Below are 18,884 nucleotides of genomic sequence, written 5' to 3' on the forward strand. Positions count from 1 at the left end.
CTCCTACACAGTTGTTTAAGATAAACCACTTATTTCTAGTGAGCGTAGTCTGAAGAACTGTACCTGTAGTTATTTTCTTAGAAGAGGAACATATCTACCTAGTTGATGCATTCTCCAGAAATAGCATAAGCAATAGATCCTTGCCACAGTATTCTCTGTAGTAATCAAACCAGAGTTGCTGATCGCCGAAGACGGAAGAACTGCAGTTGTGATTCTTTTACATTGCTCTAATAGATCTGCTCCACCTGCTCTGGACTGCTGCTACTTCCTCTTTACAGCTTCGCTACAACTATCAGTTCTGGTCAGCTTTTTCTTACTATCACAATAGTGTTCTGACGTTGTCTCCCGCAGTGCAAGTTGTTCATCCTAGTCACTGTGTTAGTATGTACCTTTCCCCCGATCAAGGAAGACCGATAAACAGACGATACTATTTAAGTTCTTCTTGACAGAAACACAACTGCCTGCTGTCGTGCATTCTTCAGCGCCTGCCACTGCTTCTGCATTCCCGCACTAATGTGCTGGTGTATTACAACCAAGTCATTCCCTGTGGTCGACAGAGACAGAAGAGCTGCAGCTGAGTGACGTCCAAAATCCGAATGCTAAATTACGCTACTACAGACAGAAAATAGTGTGAATATATCCGAGCAGTCTTGCCGAAACGTGTGACCAGTTTAGCTTGCAGGCTGGGACATTTTTACAAGGAAGAACCTGCCTATATACGTGAAAAACTTAAGTGTTCAGTTTCTAGTGCATTGCTAAAAAATAAACTGTAGTGTGAGGACATCGCATTGTTCCGTCACGTAATCGAATTTCCTAAATCGGTGCAGGGTGAACGGAGTGTTGCAATTTATAATATTTAGACCTCAATGCGAAGAGCAAAGTGTACTTCGCGTCACCCATTCCTGGTCTTCTCCTTCACCCAGTACCCTCCCTCGACCCTCACCCTGCCCCCACCATGTCTGAAAGGAAGCAGAAACAGCGCCTCAAGAAGGCACGCCGGATGTCGGCAGCAGCTGCTGACGAGGAGAATGTCGCGTCGCCCGCTGAAGGTCCGTCCTCGAGCCGCGTAATGGGCAAACACAGAGAGCGAGACGAAGGTCCCAGTGTGGTGGCAGCGGTGGCTGGACCCGCTAAGCGGCACCACAAGCGCGAGCGATGGCTCATGACGCGCAAGACGTGGCGCTACATGGCGGATGCAGGCCGCCGCCTCATCCCGGAGGGCGTGCGCAACAGGCCCGAAGACCTGCCCAAAGTCGAGGCCCACTTCCAGGAGGTGTGTCGCCGAGAGCCGCGCTTCCTTCTCTGGAGGAAGGCGTCCTACCCTGGAGCTCTAGGGTTCAGGAGGAAGCAACACCACAGGCGCAAGAAAGGCGGCAGTTGTCGGGAGAGGATGGTCAGCTCGGCAGACGAGGCCGAAGAGGGAATAGCGCCTTCGGGAACTGGGGCACTCCTACTCAAGCCCGAACCGGGGGGCAGGTTCGATCTGCAGAGGCTGCGGAGAGAGTTTCTGCTGGGACCGGACACCGCCGACGGAGATACCGCTCCTAGTGTCCCTCCTCGCAGACCCGATTCCCTCCCTCTGCCGGGCGCCACTGGCTTCGCCTTCCGCCCACAGAGGCAGCAATTGTCCCCCACGTCGGAAGAAGCTGAGCGCAAGGAATTCTTGGAGCTCCTCAAAGAGGTTCTCGACCAACAACAGGGAGAAACGGGTCCGGACACTGCCGACAGACACAGTGAAGAAATAGATTTCGATAAACTTCTCGAACACCTGCGTGCTGTGCAGGCTTCTCCGGATGACGACTCGGAGCCCGACTCGCGGGGATTCGTTCCGTTACAGACAGTCAAGGAGCACACGCAGTTGGAAACGGGTGACAGGAAACTCGCCCTGGGCAGTGGGCAGCTGCCACCTGCAAGGAGCACTGACCAGCTGTACTACCAGCTGAAGAAAACCGACCAGAGCAAAGGCGAAACTGCAGACAACCAGTTTCGAGTGAACCTCAGGAAAGTTGAGGACCAGAACCAGCAAGGAGGCAGTAGCCAAGATTTTAGGGCGAGGCTGAAGCAGAAGAGTCCAGACCGGAGTAGAGACGGAGCCTCGAGCAGAAGTTTCTTTCCCACCCTGCGAAGCAGGAGCACGCCGGACGTCGTCGGTGGAAGAACTCCGGAAACGTACGGTGAGAGACAGGGATCAGATTTTTCTTCAAAATTCTCCCCCAGGTCAGAATCACACTACGCTCCCCCTACTTCTCAGCACCAGATGCTGCTAGACACTTTGCGGCGCCACTACAGCAAATCTACGAGTCGTCAGAAAGTTATATCCGATCTATTGACTGACCGGAAGTTGCTAGCTAAACTGTACTTCGACCTCCAGAAGAGCAGAGAGTTCGGGAGACGCAAAGGTGGCGGAAGCAGCAGCCCAGACTCCCCCGGGTTCTGGAAGGAAGCCGGGTCGGGAAGTGCAGAAGGGCAGTATCGCCTCAGGCGGCGAGAGGACGGGCACAGGGCCGCAGGAGGGGACGCGTACGACAAGCAGGACTTCAGCGGGTGGAAAAGGTCCGGGCGACAGCAGAAACAGAGGTCGAGGGACGCCTCGCCGTTTTCGCCGCCGCCACTCATAGAAGTGCAAGAAGACGAGGAGGAGCGCTACGCCAGCGCGAGCACGCAGACTCCTCCCATTCCGGCATCCACGATAGCGGCCATCGAGGAACACATTCGCAAGAGAGAGGCTGCCGCAAAGGAGGAGAAGGAACCGGAGTCGTCAGGTAAGGAAGCCGAGACGGCGGAGACATACGTGCCGCAGCCGAGACGCAGGAGCAGCGTCGACCACGACGACGTCTCGCCGTCCGTCAGCGACACGATCAAGAGGTACCTCCGCATGGCTCGCAAGAAAAGTGTCGATGCGGACAAGCAAGACCGGTTCAAGCGAGTGAATTACGACCGCAACCTGCGCAACATTCGGCCTAAGGGCGAGATAGGCAGACCCGGCGACGACGACGGGCTGGGCAAAGGGGCGCAGACGGAGCAGTCGTGGGTGGAGGCGATGCGCGAACTGCACGTGGAGGACGTGTCCGCGAGCGAGGCGGCGGCGGCGGCGGACGCAGCGGCGGGCTCTGGCGCGCCCTCGGACGGCAGCCGCGCGCCCAGCTCTCGCAGCAGCTTCGACGCGGGCAGCTGCAGCGGCAGCGGGCTGCTGTCGCCGCCCAGCCCCGGCCGGCCGCAGGGGCTGCTCGCCTCCGGCCACAGCTTCCTGCAGCACCTGCTGCACGGCCTACAGCAGTCTTCCTCTTCTGCTCCCGCAGCGTCCGCGGTCGCCGGCGGCGTCGGCGTCGGGGGCAGCGGCGGCGCCGCGGGGCCCGTCGCCATGCAGAAGTCCAAGTCGTCGTCGTCCGTGGTGCACCACGGCAGCCGCCTCGTCGCCAAGAAGATATGGCGCGCGCGCTCCAAGAGCCAGAGCCGCGCCTCGGCGCTGGCCACCTGCACCTGGACGCCGCAGGTAAGCCGCCCACCGCCGACGCTAGCGCCTCTTCCGGGCTACCGTGTAGCACAGGCATGTCGACTTTATACAACGTCTTAGCAGCACTTTGCGTTTGCTAAAAGTTGTATACAGGTTGGTCAGAAACAGTCTGAAAAGCTTGCAAGCATGTTACAGGGTAGGATATGCTGGAAATAAGGGGAACATGGCGCCGTTTCCGAGTTAATTAGCATTGAAGTCAGAGCACGTAAATTCGAGCGGCCTGCGAGATACAGTTAGTGTCAGTTGTTCTCACAGTGTAGATGATAGCGCACGAGACTGCTCAGCATTTGGCTCGGGTTCATTCCTTACTACTGTCCCATGTCCAATTTTTGTATCCCTCTCTTTTTCGGTTTTAGCAAACCAAACGAAGAAGAATATCTTTTGCGTCACCGTCTCTGGTGGCCCGCTTGAATTTGCGCACGGAACGGCCTGATTGGCTAACTTCAGTGCTAATTAACTCGGAAACGGCAGAATGTATCGAGTTTTTGTCTTAACATCTATTTCTCAACACATCCTACGCTGCAACACCCTTACAAGCTTTTCACACTGTTTCGGACCAGCATTTAGAATCAGTATCCCTGTTCGAATACATTGGAAGTGCTATTTTTTTTATATATATATAAAACGACGAAGCTTTATTGGCTTAGTGTCTTCCGACTTTGCTGTGTTTACCTATATTTGCCCGATCTGACACAAAAACTGTTTTCCCTCAGTTGTTGAAGATGGTCAGTGATGACAGAATATAATCACCCGGTGAAAAATATTGTGGTCCGTAACTGCAATAAATATAAAAAATCGTTCCCTAGGTCTTTGTGGATCTCGTTACGAATATGTCGCCAGTCATGACAACTAGTTGTTTACAGGACAACTATCACCAATCAGGCGACGCGTTCTGTTACATCTTTTCGCTTGTGTCCAGTTGTCATATCGCTCTGCTGCCTCAGTTGTCGGTTACCATTCACCTGCGGACGATAACTGGAGTGTGTAAGACAGTTGATTTAAGTTGTTCTTGTATGTTTTTTGTGTTTGTGGTATATTTCCGTCTAGAAATGTGTGAAGCTGATTACAAATTGCTCAAAATACAAAAAATGTGAATGTGTTCCTATTTGTTCAAGAGACTCTGTCTGAAAGTGGGGTACCACCTTCCTCATTGTACCTCCCTTAGTACGTTTAAAAGCTTTCCCAAACGTTTTGGCATGGGAATATATTTGCGCTTTTATTTAACGTGCAACTCACCTCAAACTTCCACAGCTCTACTAACTGTAACTCACATCCACTAATCGCTACAAGTCACTCATACCCATCCCCTCCCAGTTGCCCTTTCCCGCTCACTCATTCAGCCCAACTATTATCTCTTTGTGTCTTTGTCATTGTCTCCTGTATCACAGCAACAATCCTCTTCCTTCTGTCCTACTCCTACTGTCCTTTCAATGTCACTGTCTCCCTATTGCTCTATCTTACTACTAATATCTCATTCCTTCCTTCCTACGACTACTGTCTATTATCACTACTCTCTCTTCCTCGTGGACATTGTCATATATCCTGTCTTACTCCCAGGCACTGTCTCCTTCACTCTTTTCCTACCACAGTTCTCTCAATCGTGTTCCTTTGGATGTCCCACTTTCTGTCTCGCACTACCATTGTCTCCTCCTTTCTTTCTACAAAACAATCACTGTCTACTGTCTTCCACTATTTATTACTGTCTCTTTGCCACTGCCACTGTCTTCTTCTCTCTCGACATAAAAAAGCGCGAATATGTTCGCATGCCAAAATTTTTGAACGTGCTCAGGACCGTAGAATGAAGCAGCTGGTGCCCTAGCCCTCAGTCTAAATAAACAGGAATATATTCGCATTTTTCGTGCTACAATAGGAGCATTTTTCCGCATTCCCCTGCTGCAGCAGGGCATGTAACTCATTTGGGAAGAAATGTATTGGCCAGTAAGATTAGACCGTTTACTTACTTTTGGAAATTTGTGGTAACGTCTTGTGGGACCAAACTGCTGAGGTCATAGGTCCCTAAGCTTACGCACTACTTAATCTAACTTAAACTATCTTGCGCTACGTACAACACACACACACACACACACACACACACACACACACACACACACACACACACACACACACACCCATGCCCGAGGGAGGACTCGAACCTCCGACGGGGGAGCCACGCGGACCGTGACAAGGCGCCCCAGACAGCGCGGCTACCCCCGTTTACTTATGTGAAATTGAAATAATGCAAAACTAATTTTAAACCTCAGACCGGAAGTTATGTACAACAAAAATTTGCATGTGCTTCAGTACTACAACATGGAGTTCCCAGATGTTAATGGAGCCATTTAACAGGATATTTCTCCGTTCTTCGTCACTTCATAATCCACGTTCTCGCCTCCCTTCGGATTTTACATGCGTAGTCTAAGTCTACAAGTAGAGGAACTTCGAACTTCTGCATCTCGGAAAAGGATAAAGATATGAAGAAAATTGTCAAGGCCGTTCAAGATGGGGATCTTAGGAATACACAGCAGAAATTACAGCTATTTGCTGCGCATAGCCGTCTCGGAATCCGCGGCTGGGTTTTGGTATCCAAAAACAAGTTTTTGGGGTGTTTCTCGATAGCGGATAATGATTTTGAAAACTGGGGATGGCTTTTCTAGATAAATGCCTAGAGAATATGCCGTTAAAATTTGAGCAACTTGCTGCAGTTATTTACTACTTAGATTGCGCCTCATATCAGATTTTACGCGTGGAAGTAGGGTGATTTTGAACCGCTGTATCTTGACAACGATAAAGATATCAAGAAAACTTTCAATGTTATTCCAGATTGGGATTTAGGAATATGTCGTAAACATTTCAGCCATTTGCTGCGCGTAACCGTCTTGGAATCCTGTGTTTTGGTCCGCTAGTGACGGCGAAAATATAGTAAAAAGTCTTTTTGTGAGATTTTCCGAGGAACCCAACAAGCCCACAGTACATCACACTAAATGTAGTAAGAACCAACCGATCTGCTCCATTTGTCTAACCAGGAGGAAGTGTGTAATATACAAACTATGACCATGTAGTGTAGAACAGTGATACTAAGACGGTCCTTATGTTGGGTATAAAAACGATTCCTAGCTCAAGGGCTATACAAGACACTTGACCCTACCTTTTTATCACCAACAGAACCCGAAGCATGAGCACCGCAAAATCCCGTTTTTATACGCGGCGTTGTGTAACATATTAGGTATGTATGCTGTCGCGTGCGTACCGACTAAGATTATTAATATCCTGCAAAGTAAACTCTGCAGGTTGTAGGGGAAGGGGATATAGGATACTTGTGGTCTAACAAGCCGGGAAACAACATAAAATAGTCCTAAAAAGGCGAACAAAGCTATAGCGCATGATGGCCGCGTGATGTTTTTAATATCCTCTCTCCCTCTTACGCCACCGACTCAGACGTGGACACACAAACTGTAAAACTGACGTTTGTGTAAATTTTACCTCATAATTTTGTGAACTTAACAGCGCAATCTACGATTAAATCGTTATGCTTTTCTTGTCTCTTTACTACGAGATGACCTTGATTGTAGATCGAAATGTGAACGTAATTAGTTTTTGCATGACGTGTTCAAAATCCTTTTCCTTCCCTTACCCTCACAAGAAAGGTTAACTTACTAATGCTAATGAAAGTCGGTAGCATAAGAAAGGATATTAAAAAACTAGCTCGGCGAGCATGCGCTGTAACTTAGGTGGCATCCGAAGGCCAATTTGAAGTTTGATAGACCCTAGCTGAAACTGTTCGTCTTGACTTCCCCTGTATTTCTGTGGTACGTTGTAAACAGTTCTCGTTACACCCTGTACAACACTGGGCTCGCATTCTGGAGGACGACGGTTCAATCCCGCGTCCGGCCATCCTGATTTAGGTTTTCCGTGATTTCCCTAAATCGCTCTAGGCAAATGCCGGGATGGTTCCTTTGAAAGGGCAAGGCCGGCTTCCTTTCCTATCCTTCCTTAATCCGGTGAGACCGATGACCTCGCTGTTTGATCTCCTCCCCCAAAACAACCCAACCCACCCTGTACACTGCACGTTATCGGGAATGTGCGAAGGCTTTCAGTTTGGAAACGTACAGCTGCTGCTCTGCTACTGGAGCCGTATTGCGCGTTCGCGTAATTGCGAAGCGACAACGTCCCCCTTTCCATGCCAAACTCTCAGTCAGCTTCATGTTCGAATCCAGGTAATTCCGGCTGTGCAGCCATTAAGAGATGTGGTACTAAAAAACTGTAGAAACAGAGTGTACATGGAGAGTGAGACTTAAATAGTCCCATCCCATTCATACGGTAGCTATACCCTGTGTCCCTGGGGGAATGGTCGATATTCAGGGTATGGCACGATCGAGCATTCGAAGCAAAAATGTCCAGTAAACACGGGCTCTTCGCTACCGTAAAATACACCTCTTCTACTGAATAATAGCTAAGAGCCTTTAATGTATGTACTTTAGATCCCATATTTCAAAAAATGTTCTAATTTGTGTGAAATCTTATGGGACTTGACTGCTAAGGTTATCAGTCCCTAAGCTTACACGCTACTTAACCTAAATTATCCTAAGGACAAACACACACACCCATGCCCAAGGGAGGACTCGAACCTCCGCCGGGACCAGCCGCAAGAACCCATATATATTAGGAAACTTTTTGATTGAATTTTCTCAATTTGAGAGAACCGGAGGATGATCTATTTAATAGTTAAAAACCATTCAACAGCCAAGATCACTTTACACTGAGCTAACCCACAAGGTTTTAATTGGATAAAATAGCACAAACCTTTTATAATGTGCTATTTTTATCCACTTGACATCTTGTGCGTGAGGCCAGCGTCAATGGAACTTGTTTTACAACAAAAGATTTGAAGCCGCAAATGTGACAGCATAGTCTGCTGAAACCGGTTGCCTTAAATAAATTAAAATAATTTTCATTTATGCGACATTGGTTGTTGAATGGTTTTTAAAAAGATTTTTTTTTCTTATTTTTGTCCATACTACCTCTTCCTAAAATATGGAATTCAAACAGATTCCAAAAAAAAAAGAAAAGAAAAGAAAAGAGATTTGTCTCATAGCGTCTAAGATGAAGACGTGCTCATAGCCCTCAAGGGTCCATTTTCGTCAGCCAGCCTACAAAAAAAGCGACTTTTACGACTTTGTTTCTTTTTAAATAATTAAGCAATCAAGGTAAATATTTTTGCACATTATTTATTGATTCTTAGAAAACATTTTCCGATTTTTAAAAGCAATTCAGTCATCATTATGCCTCCCATGCGAGGAGTTAAAGTTGGTCTGTCCAAAATGAGCAATGCCCATGACGTAAGTCCTGCAGTCTGCAAATCTTGTGTGAAATCAAAAAACAAACAATTATCTTGATCTATAGGATGTTGCGTACGGAATATCACCACAGTTTTTTGAAATTTGAAAAAATAATAAAATGGCGGACTTTTGAGACAAAGAAGTAGTTTTGTCGTATGTTTTGGGTCACTTGTTTGCAGTAACTATTGAATAAATTAAAATAAAAAGTTGCCTATTAAAATAAAAAAAGTTGCCTATTACTCCTTGCGGGCATGCAAGAGGAGTAATTCAGCCAAAAGAGTTTAGAAAGATAACTTTATTACTGTACCAGAAATACTGACGGAATGGATTGCGAGCACACTAATAAAGATATCTTTCTGACTCTGAGCTGAAGTAAACTTCGGGCATGTCCTATAGATCCAGATAAAATTTGCAGACTGCAGGAGTTCCGTCATAGACACACCTCACTTCGGACGGTGTGACTTTAACTTCTCGGGTGGTGGCTTTAATTGTGACTGAAGTACTTTAAAAAACCAGAAAATGTTCTCCAAGAATCAATAAATAATATGCAATAGGTTTTACTTTGATTGCTTCATTAGTTTTTCCAAAAAATTCTAAAAATAGCTAATTTTGTAGGCTGACTGAGAAGAATGGATCCTTAAGCTATATATTTTAGAGCCCACCTCTTCATTTCGAATAGTCGTTCATGTTATATACCTGAATATTGACCATTCTTCCTGGGACACCCTGTATAATAAAGTGATACATTACTCACAGTTAAACTTTAAAAAAACTAAGAAAAAGTGGCACATTACTCACAATTAAACTTAAAAACAATCTAACATGCATGTATATCGTCATCACGTTCATTTCTTTATTACTTTTCATTCCCTTGGCGAGCAGAGACTTTTCAGCCAAACTTCAGATGACCTGGTAATGGGAAAAAGAATATTTGGGAAGTGTTTCCAGTTTCATCATTTGCCTTAAGCCCTGTGGAAATTTGAATAACTTCACCACAGTTAGGGGATGGAAACTACTTTTAATTAAATCTTGGGATGTCTCAAACAAAACTGATTGCCTGGTGTGTGAAAGTGTATTTGGTTATGAAAAGAGGAAGGAAGATTAGAGTTTTACGTCCCTCAGCAGAGCGGTAATTAGAAACGGAACGCAAGCTAGGATCAGGGAATGGTGAGGCAGAAAACTGGTCGTTGCCTTTTCAAAGGAAACATTGCGAAAGTTGTCTTACGTGTGTTAGGTCAATCACGGAAAATCTAAATCTGGATGGACGGACGGGAATTCGAACCGTCGTTTACCCGAATGCGATTCCATTGTGCTAACCACTGCGCCACCTGGCTCGGAATATTTGTTTAAGGTATACAAAACACGTTCGATGACTTGGTCTGCCTGATCATTAACGCTTGCAGCCAATGTCATCATCGCACCCATATACTGAGTATTTAACTGAAAGAATGCGCTTACATTAAGCGGGAGCAAGACTATGTTCATGATAAAAATTGTGTGAAATATAAACGCTCTTCAGTGGTATAGTCTTATGTGGGAACACTTAATTAGCCTTGATCGTACATATTCGCAAACAGTTAACTAGTTTCAGAAAATTTAATTGTCATCTTCGGATCACTTAGTACAAGGCAGTAACGTCTACATCGATCTTTGCAGTTAGACATTTTGTCTTAACAGCGTCTGACTACAACGCTACTGCCTTGTACTAAGTGATCTGAAGATGACAGTTTAATTTATATATGGCTTCCTATGAACATGTTGATATAAGGTAATTGCAACACACGCTCCCATCCTTGTCCCCGTTTTTTATAGAAATAACTTCAGACCACATTGTAAACAAAAGATGACAACAGATGTAACAATGGGTAAAATTTACGCCTTTTTTTTAGCGTTCTGTACCTCAGTCGATAAAAATAGGATCACTTTGATGTCCGTCTGTTAAGACCACTTTTTCTTAGGTAGGAGTACACATATCTGAAATCTATGTCCATTACCAAGGTGGTCTCTCAGTTGTTCAAAAAATGTAAGCTACTAAGTCCATGCAATCAAAAGATACGGCCATCTATGTCTCATATTTTGATACTGACAAACTCACTTATGAAAATCTATAGCGTCCTTTCCATTCACCTATAATCATGAATTTTGGCAAGAAGTAAGGTTTTATAGCAAAAGTAAAGGAAAAATGCGAAAATTGTTAATTTTTAATTTTATCATACAATTATATTTTTTGCCCATTTGTTGTGCGTCTATCTGTCTATCCGTCCGTTCAGACACCCGTTTCACAGAAACAGGTATACCATATCAAGTTGAAATTTGCATCAAATACTAATGTCTACGAATCCTTGGCGGTGAATGAAATCAAAAGATACGGTGATTTAGACCACATATTTTGATACTCGCAAACTCACTCGTCAAAATGTTTGGATAAAGTATCTTTATACAGTGTGAAGTTTGAACGGAACCCACACAGCGTCAGCCCCAATCGCACTGCTCCCGTTTTTTAAACAGTGTGTATAATCTCGTTCTCGCTTAACGTAGACGCATTCTTTAAAATAAAGGCTCAACGTATGGACGTGATATAGACTAAAACTACGAAAAGGGCGTCTCCATCCTTCATCACCCTGACACGGCTAAATTCACGCCAACATTGCTTGAATCTTTGCCTCTCCTAAATCCTACAAAACCCCAGATAAAAACGCACTCTGCCTCACTCTCCGCATTCACCTTCCTCAACCCTCTTACTATACCAACTCATCCATTTCCTACTGATTTTTATGTTTTTCGAGTACTTTTATACATAACAGATTAATAGGAAACACTATCTCAGCATTTAATATACTACTCATTTTTCACCAGTGATTCCGAGATATTTTGGGAAAGGATTGTACCTCAACGTTAGTCCATTGAGCAGAACTCTTGGTTTGTAGTTCGCAGCACGATTCGCTAGAAGTCTCTTGTTTCCATCTAGCGAATCGTGCTGCGAACTACAAACCAAGAGTTCTGCTCAATGGACAAACGTTGAGGTACAATCCTTTCACAAAATATCTCTGAATCACTCTCGATAGAACCCTGAGCTACAAAGAGCACATCACCGAGCTTTCTCATAAAGTTGCTGCAAGGAACAACATACTACATAAGCTCAGTAGTACAACCTGGGGAACCTCTGCTAACTGTCTGCATTTAACTGGCATCAGTCTTGTGCACTCTGCTGCTGAGTACTGTGCACCTGTCTGGTTGGAAGGTGTACATGTGAAGAAGGTAGACACAAAACTTAACGACACAATGCGCTGTATTACTGGTTCCATCAAGTCAACCCCCTGCCACTGGTCACCTGTACTGAGTCACATCCCTCCACCTCACTTAAGGCGGAAACAAGCTCTACTGAGGGAGGCCAAGAAAATCTCTGCATCACCCTCTCTACCACTGCGCCAGGAATTCTGTCATCCGCCACAGCAACGATTGCGATCAAGAAGACCAGCAAGTGTTACTGCAGGACAACTCATCGCCGATGGTTTTGATCTAAATGAAAGCTGGAAGCATGAATGGACAACAAAAACATTGGGAACAAGAGCCTATCACCTTGATCCCACAAAGAAACCAAAAGGTTCTGACCTACCGAGGAACCTTTGGTGCCGCCTCAACAGGTTAAGGACTGGACATGGTTGTTGTAGCTACTTCAGGTACAAATGGGGCTGGATCAGTTCACCAATGTGTGAATGTAATCAAGAAGAGCACACAACTGAACATTTAGTCCAACGCTGTCCACTTCATTCATACCCTGAAATTCCCGACGACTTGTTCACTCTCACACCCAGCTTAATTAATTGATTGAAAAACACGGACTTTAAGGTTTAATCTTGTCTTATATCATATGTATATTGTATAAAATCACTTGCCTTGTATCAACTGCATATTGTATAAAATCACCATACGATTAAAAAAAAACCAGTCCAGGCAACTGCTGCGCCACTACATCCATATTCCACCTTCCACACATCTGAAAGCTTTATCCATCCTCTCCCGCCGTAATCTCACCCATCTCCCACCATCCAGAGATGAAATCCGTCCCCAGGTACATCCTATCTTGCAGCGCTAGATAACCACGCTCCACATCACCCCATCCTTTCGTTTTCCTCCTTCATCACTCTCCCCTTCTGTAATTGTTAGTTGAATTCTGCGGTTCTATATAACCCCACTGCATACTCATCATTTCATCACCATAATAAATACCGTCATTTTCATGTTCTACCAGCATCATCACTGTATCACAGCAGCATCAGCATCGTTATCATTACTGGTTATATTTTAACTATTTTGTCAAATCATCTAAAAAGGTTGTAACAATCGTATAATGTGTTCATCAACGTATATTTTTCATATCAGAATTTATCTTCATCTGTTTTATATAATGAAGCGGTAGGGAGCTAGTTGGGGAATGGTAAGGTGCTGGGTAAATTAAACCGTATTTCGATAAATAAAAATTTACCATCTGTTAAACAAAACGATTTCTTAACAGCAAAGGATAACGTTTAAAATGGAAGAGTCAATGACCTTTCAGTAAGAAATTAACTCAAAAACAATTTAGTACAATTTTCAAATTTTAAAGCCTCAGAACAATAGCACAGGTACTAATACAGCAGTGCCTAAAATAAAATGCAAAAACAAATCAAGACAACATAGCTATTAACGACCAAGAGCTTTACTTCAAACGATAACAGTGACAATAAAAATATTGGACAATTAAATTCGCGGCCTAGGCACAATCAGGTTGTCAGAATAGTTCAGCATAAGAAGGTCCACCAAAATATGTCTGTAATGTTAATCCAAATACGTCGCTGCCGTCGGACAGGCTAAAATATTTTTCGAACACAATTCAGTTCCCAGCCCATGGCCAATAAAATATTTGTAATAAGTGAGATCTCTCGAAGTACTGAACCTAGGTAAAAACGAGTCTCACTGTGAACGCGACAATGATTTTAATTTTAAAAAAACTCTGCCGTTGGCAAATGCAGTAATATACCAAGAGCTACACCTCGATGCTGCTATCAAAGATTTTTACTAATAGCTTCAACAATAGGATTTGACATCAATGACCGTGAATAGTAAAGCTTAGTACCAGTCATTCCGATTTTTAAGAAAGTTATACATCTGCAAGCATGACTAGATACTACAGGAAAAGATCTCCTGCCAGCATGGCATTGAAATTAAAATACAACCGCCTTGAGGCAACTAAATTAAGTTAAATACTCAATAATTAGAGGAACTAACAGCTCAGACAGTTAACGGCTGTCTATAGCCAGCAACATAGATAATGAATACATCAATTTAAGCAGCAGAGAGAGATAAACACGCAGTGTGATAGTACAACAGGCGAGCACACTCAAATGCAGTACTTATAGAAGGGTAAACAAGTTATAGTAAAGTGCATACATGCGATTAGCTGGCCAGCTATTTTATAGTGATGTAAGATGCCTCTGTCCAGCAGTGTACGAAGGAATAAACAGAACCCCGAGGTACCTCCTGTTCCGTTCTTTTTTTTTTTTTTTTGTATATACATATACACCAACGAATGGGCAAGGTTGGCGAGCACAAGAAATACAAATGCTAAGAAAATTTTAGAGCAAATACTCGAGCGTGCAGCTCCCATGTCTAGTAGCATCTTTGGTTGGCGGGTGGTGTAGATTCAGAGTATTCGTAAAGATGAGTGTTTCATTGAGTGATAACAATTAATTAACATAATATTGTACCATAAATAAGCAAATTAATACCTATTGTAAGCTATAAACCGAAAGTTTCACATTTTTGGGGTATTTTCCGGAAAAAGAAAACATTTCACTGGCGCGAATTTTGGAGTAGGATTTGTTCACGTTATACTGTAAGTTACGTGATTATTTCCATAAAGTACAGTTTGTGTTGTTAGTGTATTCTTACACGCTATCCATTTGATTCTCCAGTAAGAAGCCAAAATGAAAAGTGGAAGGTTCATATAGTGTAGACAGTTTAGTTTTTTGTTTACTTTTGTTTCGTCACGTAGAAAGTACAGGTTTAATCGTTTTTAATCGTTTCTATTTCTCCAGAAGTTCTGAATTAGTATCCGAACTTTAGGCCTAATATTTCTAAGAATTTTAATATATTAAATAAGCAGTCTAGGAAGTTATTCTTGTTTATCTTAGACTAAAGCTGAAATTTGTTTGCCACGAGTGAGAAGTGTATAACTTGCCGTAGGATTGTTAGTTCCCGTGTTTGGTGTGAGGGTTGTTGCAATTTCTTTCATGTGGGTGACTGTAGAGGCGTGGGAATTGGTGGAATGAACAAGACTCATTTGTTGTGTAGGATGTGTTGTAGGGATAGAAAGATAGTGGAGCAGGGGCGGGGGGGGGGGGGGAGGAGGAGATTGCTGCCCTTCTGGCAGAACTATATAAAGCAAAACAAGACACGGAAAAGTTAAGTGGGGAGACGGGAAAAAAGAGGTTGGAAGTGACGACAGGATATAGAAGAAATAAGAATAGAACTTTCTCGGACAGTGTTGTTTCAATGTGGAAAACAGGTTTGATCTGTTATGACAGCTGTAAACTGATGAACCACGAGTATATGTAGGAGTAGACAGGAGGCAACAAGCTTTCAAAAAAATGTTTGAAAAGTAAAAAGTCAGAAAAAGTTGCGAAGAAGAAGAAAGTTTTGTTATTAGGCAGTTCACATGGTAGACATGTTGACCACCTGTTGCTGGATGAACTAGGGTCAGGTTACCAGGTCACAAGTTTTTTTTAAACCTAGTGCAAGTCTGGGTCAGGTGATAGAGGATGTGGGTTCACTTTGCAAAGAATTCACCAAGCAATACACGGTGGTAATAGTGGTTGAGGCGGCCAGAAAGCAATTTTAATGTGCACATTTCATGCATACAGCCTCTGATTGAAACTAGATGTATTCAAAAATTGGCAAAAAAAGCAAGTTCATCAAGTTGTAATTGATCCAGTGCTCAAAATCAGTTATCATTATTCCATCAGAATATCCGAGGACTGAGGGGTAAGCTTAATGAGTTGCTTATTTGTGTTGAAGAATTAGAGTTGAGCAAGCCAACTGATATAATCTGTCTCTCTGAACATCATGTGACACCTGGTATATATATGTTATGTTGTGACTTGGCCAGACATCCAAGTCACAATGAGAGGAAGCCGAAAGGCACGCGCTTAAGCTCACGCAGGCTGGCGCGAGGTCTGGAACATTACAAGGAAATTAATAGCAGCAAATAAAGTACATAGTTGATATAATACTTAACTTTAATCCATAATTGTAGAACATCTCTCTTGACGGTACATGTTATAACCACAATATAAAATAATATCAAATGCTATGGCGCCTTGCTAGGTCGTAGCAAATAACGTAGCTGAAGGCTATGCTAACTATCGTCTCGGCAAATGAGAGCGTAGTTGTCAGTGATCCATCTCAGGCTAAGTCGGCTGTACAACTGGGGCGAGTGCTAGTACGTCTCTCTAGACCTGCCGTGTGGTGGCGCTCGGTCTGCTATCACTGACAGTGGCGACACGCGGGTCCGACGTATACTAACGGACCGCGGCCGATTTAAAGGCTACCACCTAGCAAGTGTGGTGTCTGGCGGTGACACCACAGGTTAAACGTTGCAGGATTAAAGTTAGCTTCTTACTTCTGTAGAGAAAATATGGAGAAAGGAGGAGCTGCCACATTTTCCAGAAACTGTTCTGATTTCAAGAATATTGATAATAAATTTTGCTCAGATCAATACTTAGAAGCTTGTGCAGCGAAAGCAGTATTTAATAATAAGCCCTTCATAATAGTAAGTATATACAGAGCACCTTCAGGAAACTTTAACCTCTCTGTTGTCCCATCTCACAGTAAAAAAGAAAAAAAAGAAAAGAAAAAAAAAGAAATAGTGGTTGCATTTTAATGTGGATTTATTGAAAAGCTGTCAGTGAACAATTATTGCAATCAGTAACACGTCACTGAATTTAATTCCTGTTGTGAACTTGCGACCTAGGGTATTTGAATGCTCTGAGACTGAACTATTGATAATATCTTTGTAGACAAATCTAGGGAAAAAAGTCATATCACAAAAGCAATAGCAAATGGGCTATCTGATCATGATATGCTGCATCTTGTGTTAAATGTTGAAACTTGTCAAGATAAAAAAAAATCTTTTAAATATGGGTACAGGAGGGTAATAAATTAGACAAAAATTGAGAAGTTTAGAAGACCAGGAGATTGCTTAAAGACGTGAACTGGATAAATGTTTACAATACTTCTCACTCAGACGGAAAATGCAAAGAATTTATTGATAAAGTTACTTCTTTTGAAAACTGTTTTCCCCTAAAGGTAACGCAAATCAAACAGAAAACTAAAGATAAAACATTGATTACACAAACAATAAAGTTATCATGTGGGATAAAAAGGAGACTGTATCCGGTATCTAGGAAGAGCTCTGAAGGTAGCTTTGTAATGCATTACAAAGAATACTGCAAAATATTGAAGCAAGTAATCCAGAAATCAAAGCAGCTTTATTATAAGAAAAAGAGAATTACTTAAGGCAACAAAATAAAAACTGTATGGGATGGAGTGAGGACAGAGACGTGGGGCCAAAAAGGAAGAAGAACAGATAACTCTAAAATAAATGAGATTTTGGTAACAAGTGCATGTAGTGTTGCAAACCTCTTAAACAAGTACTTCATTTCCGTTACTGACAGCTTGGGATTATAAGTTTCAGAGAACAGTGCGATGGAGTATCTGAGGCCAGTCTTTAAAAATAACTTCAGTAAAATCGAAATGATACTCACGTCTCCCAAGGAAGTAGCATCCATCATAAAATCCTTAAAATCTAAGTATTCCAGCGGGTATGATAACATAACAACAATGTTAATCAAAGAGTGCTCATGCGAGTTGAGTTCTATCTTAAATTATTTGTGTAATCAATCTCTTATCAGGAGAACATTTCCCGACTGGCTAAAATATGCTGAAGTTAAGCCTCTTTACAAGAGTGGGGATAAAGAGATACCATCAAACTATCCACCAAATTCACTTTTGCCGACTTTCTCAAAAATATTTCAAAAGGCTGTGTTCAAGTGTCTCCTTAAGCATCTGATGGCAAATAATACATTGTCCAAGTCACAGTTTGAATTCTTGAGGGTTCTGATGTAGAGAAAGCTATTTACACTTACAGTGAGAATGCACTTTAGGTAATAAATTAGAGGCTACTGGCATTTTCTGTGACCTGTCAAAAGCCTTTGACTGTGTGAATCACAGCATTCTCTTAAGTAACTTAGGCTATTATGGTGTCATTAATGACATCTTATCTGTTACATTGCTGGATGCTAAGTCTGCTTTGTTTGCAGATGATACAAACATTGCAATAAATAGCATGTCAAATACAGATTTAGAAATAGTTGGTAATCAAATTTCCACTGACATTAATAAATGGTTTACAGCTAATTCACTGTCATTAAACTCTGAAAAGACCCACTATATGCAGTTTAGAACCTGTAAGAGATTTCCTTCACATAGCTAAATTTCTGGGATTACAACTGAATAACAAATTCAGTTGGTAAGGGCATACCACAGAATTGATGATGCGCCTAAACAAATCTGTATTTGCAGTGAGAATGATGTCAGATGTATGAGATATAAATACAAAAGGACCTAGCATATTTTGCTAAATTTCATTCTATTATGTCATTCTATTATGTCAGGGGTAACTCATCTATCAGAGCAAAAGTTTTTAGCGTACAAAAGCGTGTAATAAGAACCATTTGTGGTGTAAATTCAAGAACATCATGTATAAACCTACTGAAGGAACCTTGTATTCTAACCACTGCTTCTCAGTATATAGATTCCTTAATGAAATTTGTTGCAATTAATGCACCTCTATTTCCAACAAATAGCTCAATATATGGTATCAGTATTAGGAATAACAACAGTCTACATAAAGACCTAAAATCAGTTACCTTAGTCTATGAAGGTGTCCAATATTCAGGAACATGCATTTGCAATAAATTTCCAGTAAGCATTAA

General features: G+C 42.8%; 1 protein-coding gene across 1 annotated transcript in view; it reads left to right on the forward strand.

Moving 5' to 3' along the window:
• The first annotated feature begins 955 nt into the window (after nt 1–955).
• LOC124788950 overlaps nt 956–18,884 on the forward strand; it is a 462,645-nt gene continuing 444,716 nt past the window's right edge. The window contains exon 1 of the mRNA XM_047256237.1: nt 956–3,493. Coding sequence (XP_047112193.1) covers nt 956–3,493 — 2,538 coding nt within the window. The remainder of the gene's footprint in view (nt 3,494–18,884) is intronic.

The sequence above is a fragment of the Schistocerca piceifrons genome, chromosome 3 (genome assembly GCF_021461385.2).
Source record: "Schistocerca piceifrons isolate TAMUIC-IGC-003096 chromosome 3, iqSchPice1.1, whole genome shotgun sequence".
NCBI classification, from domain to species: Eukaryota; Metazoa; Arthropoda; class Insecta; order Orthoptera; family Acrididae; genus Schistocerca; species Schistocerca piceifrons.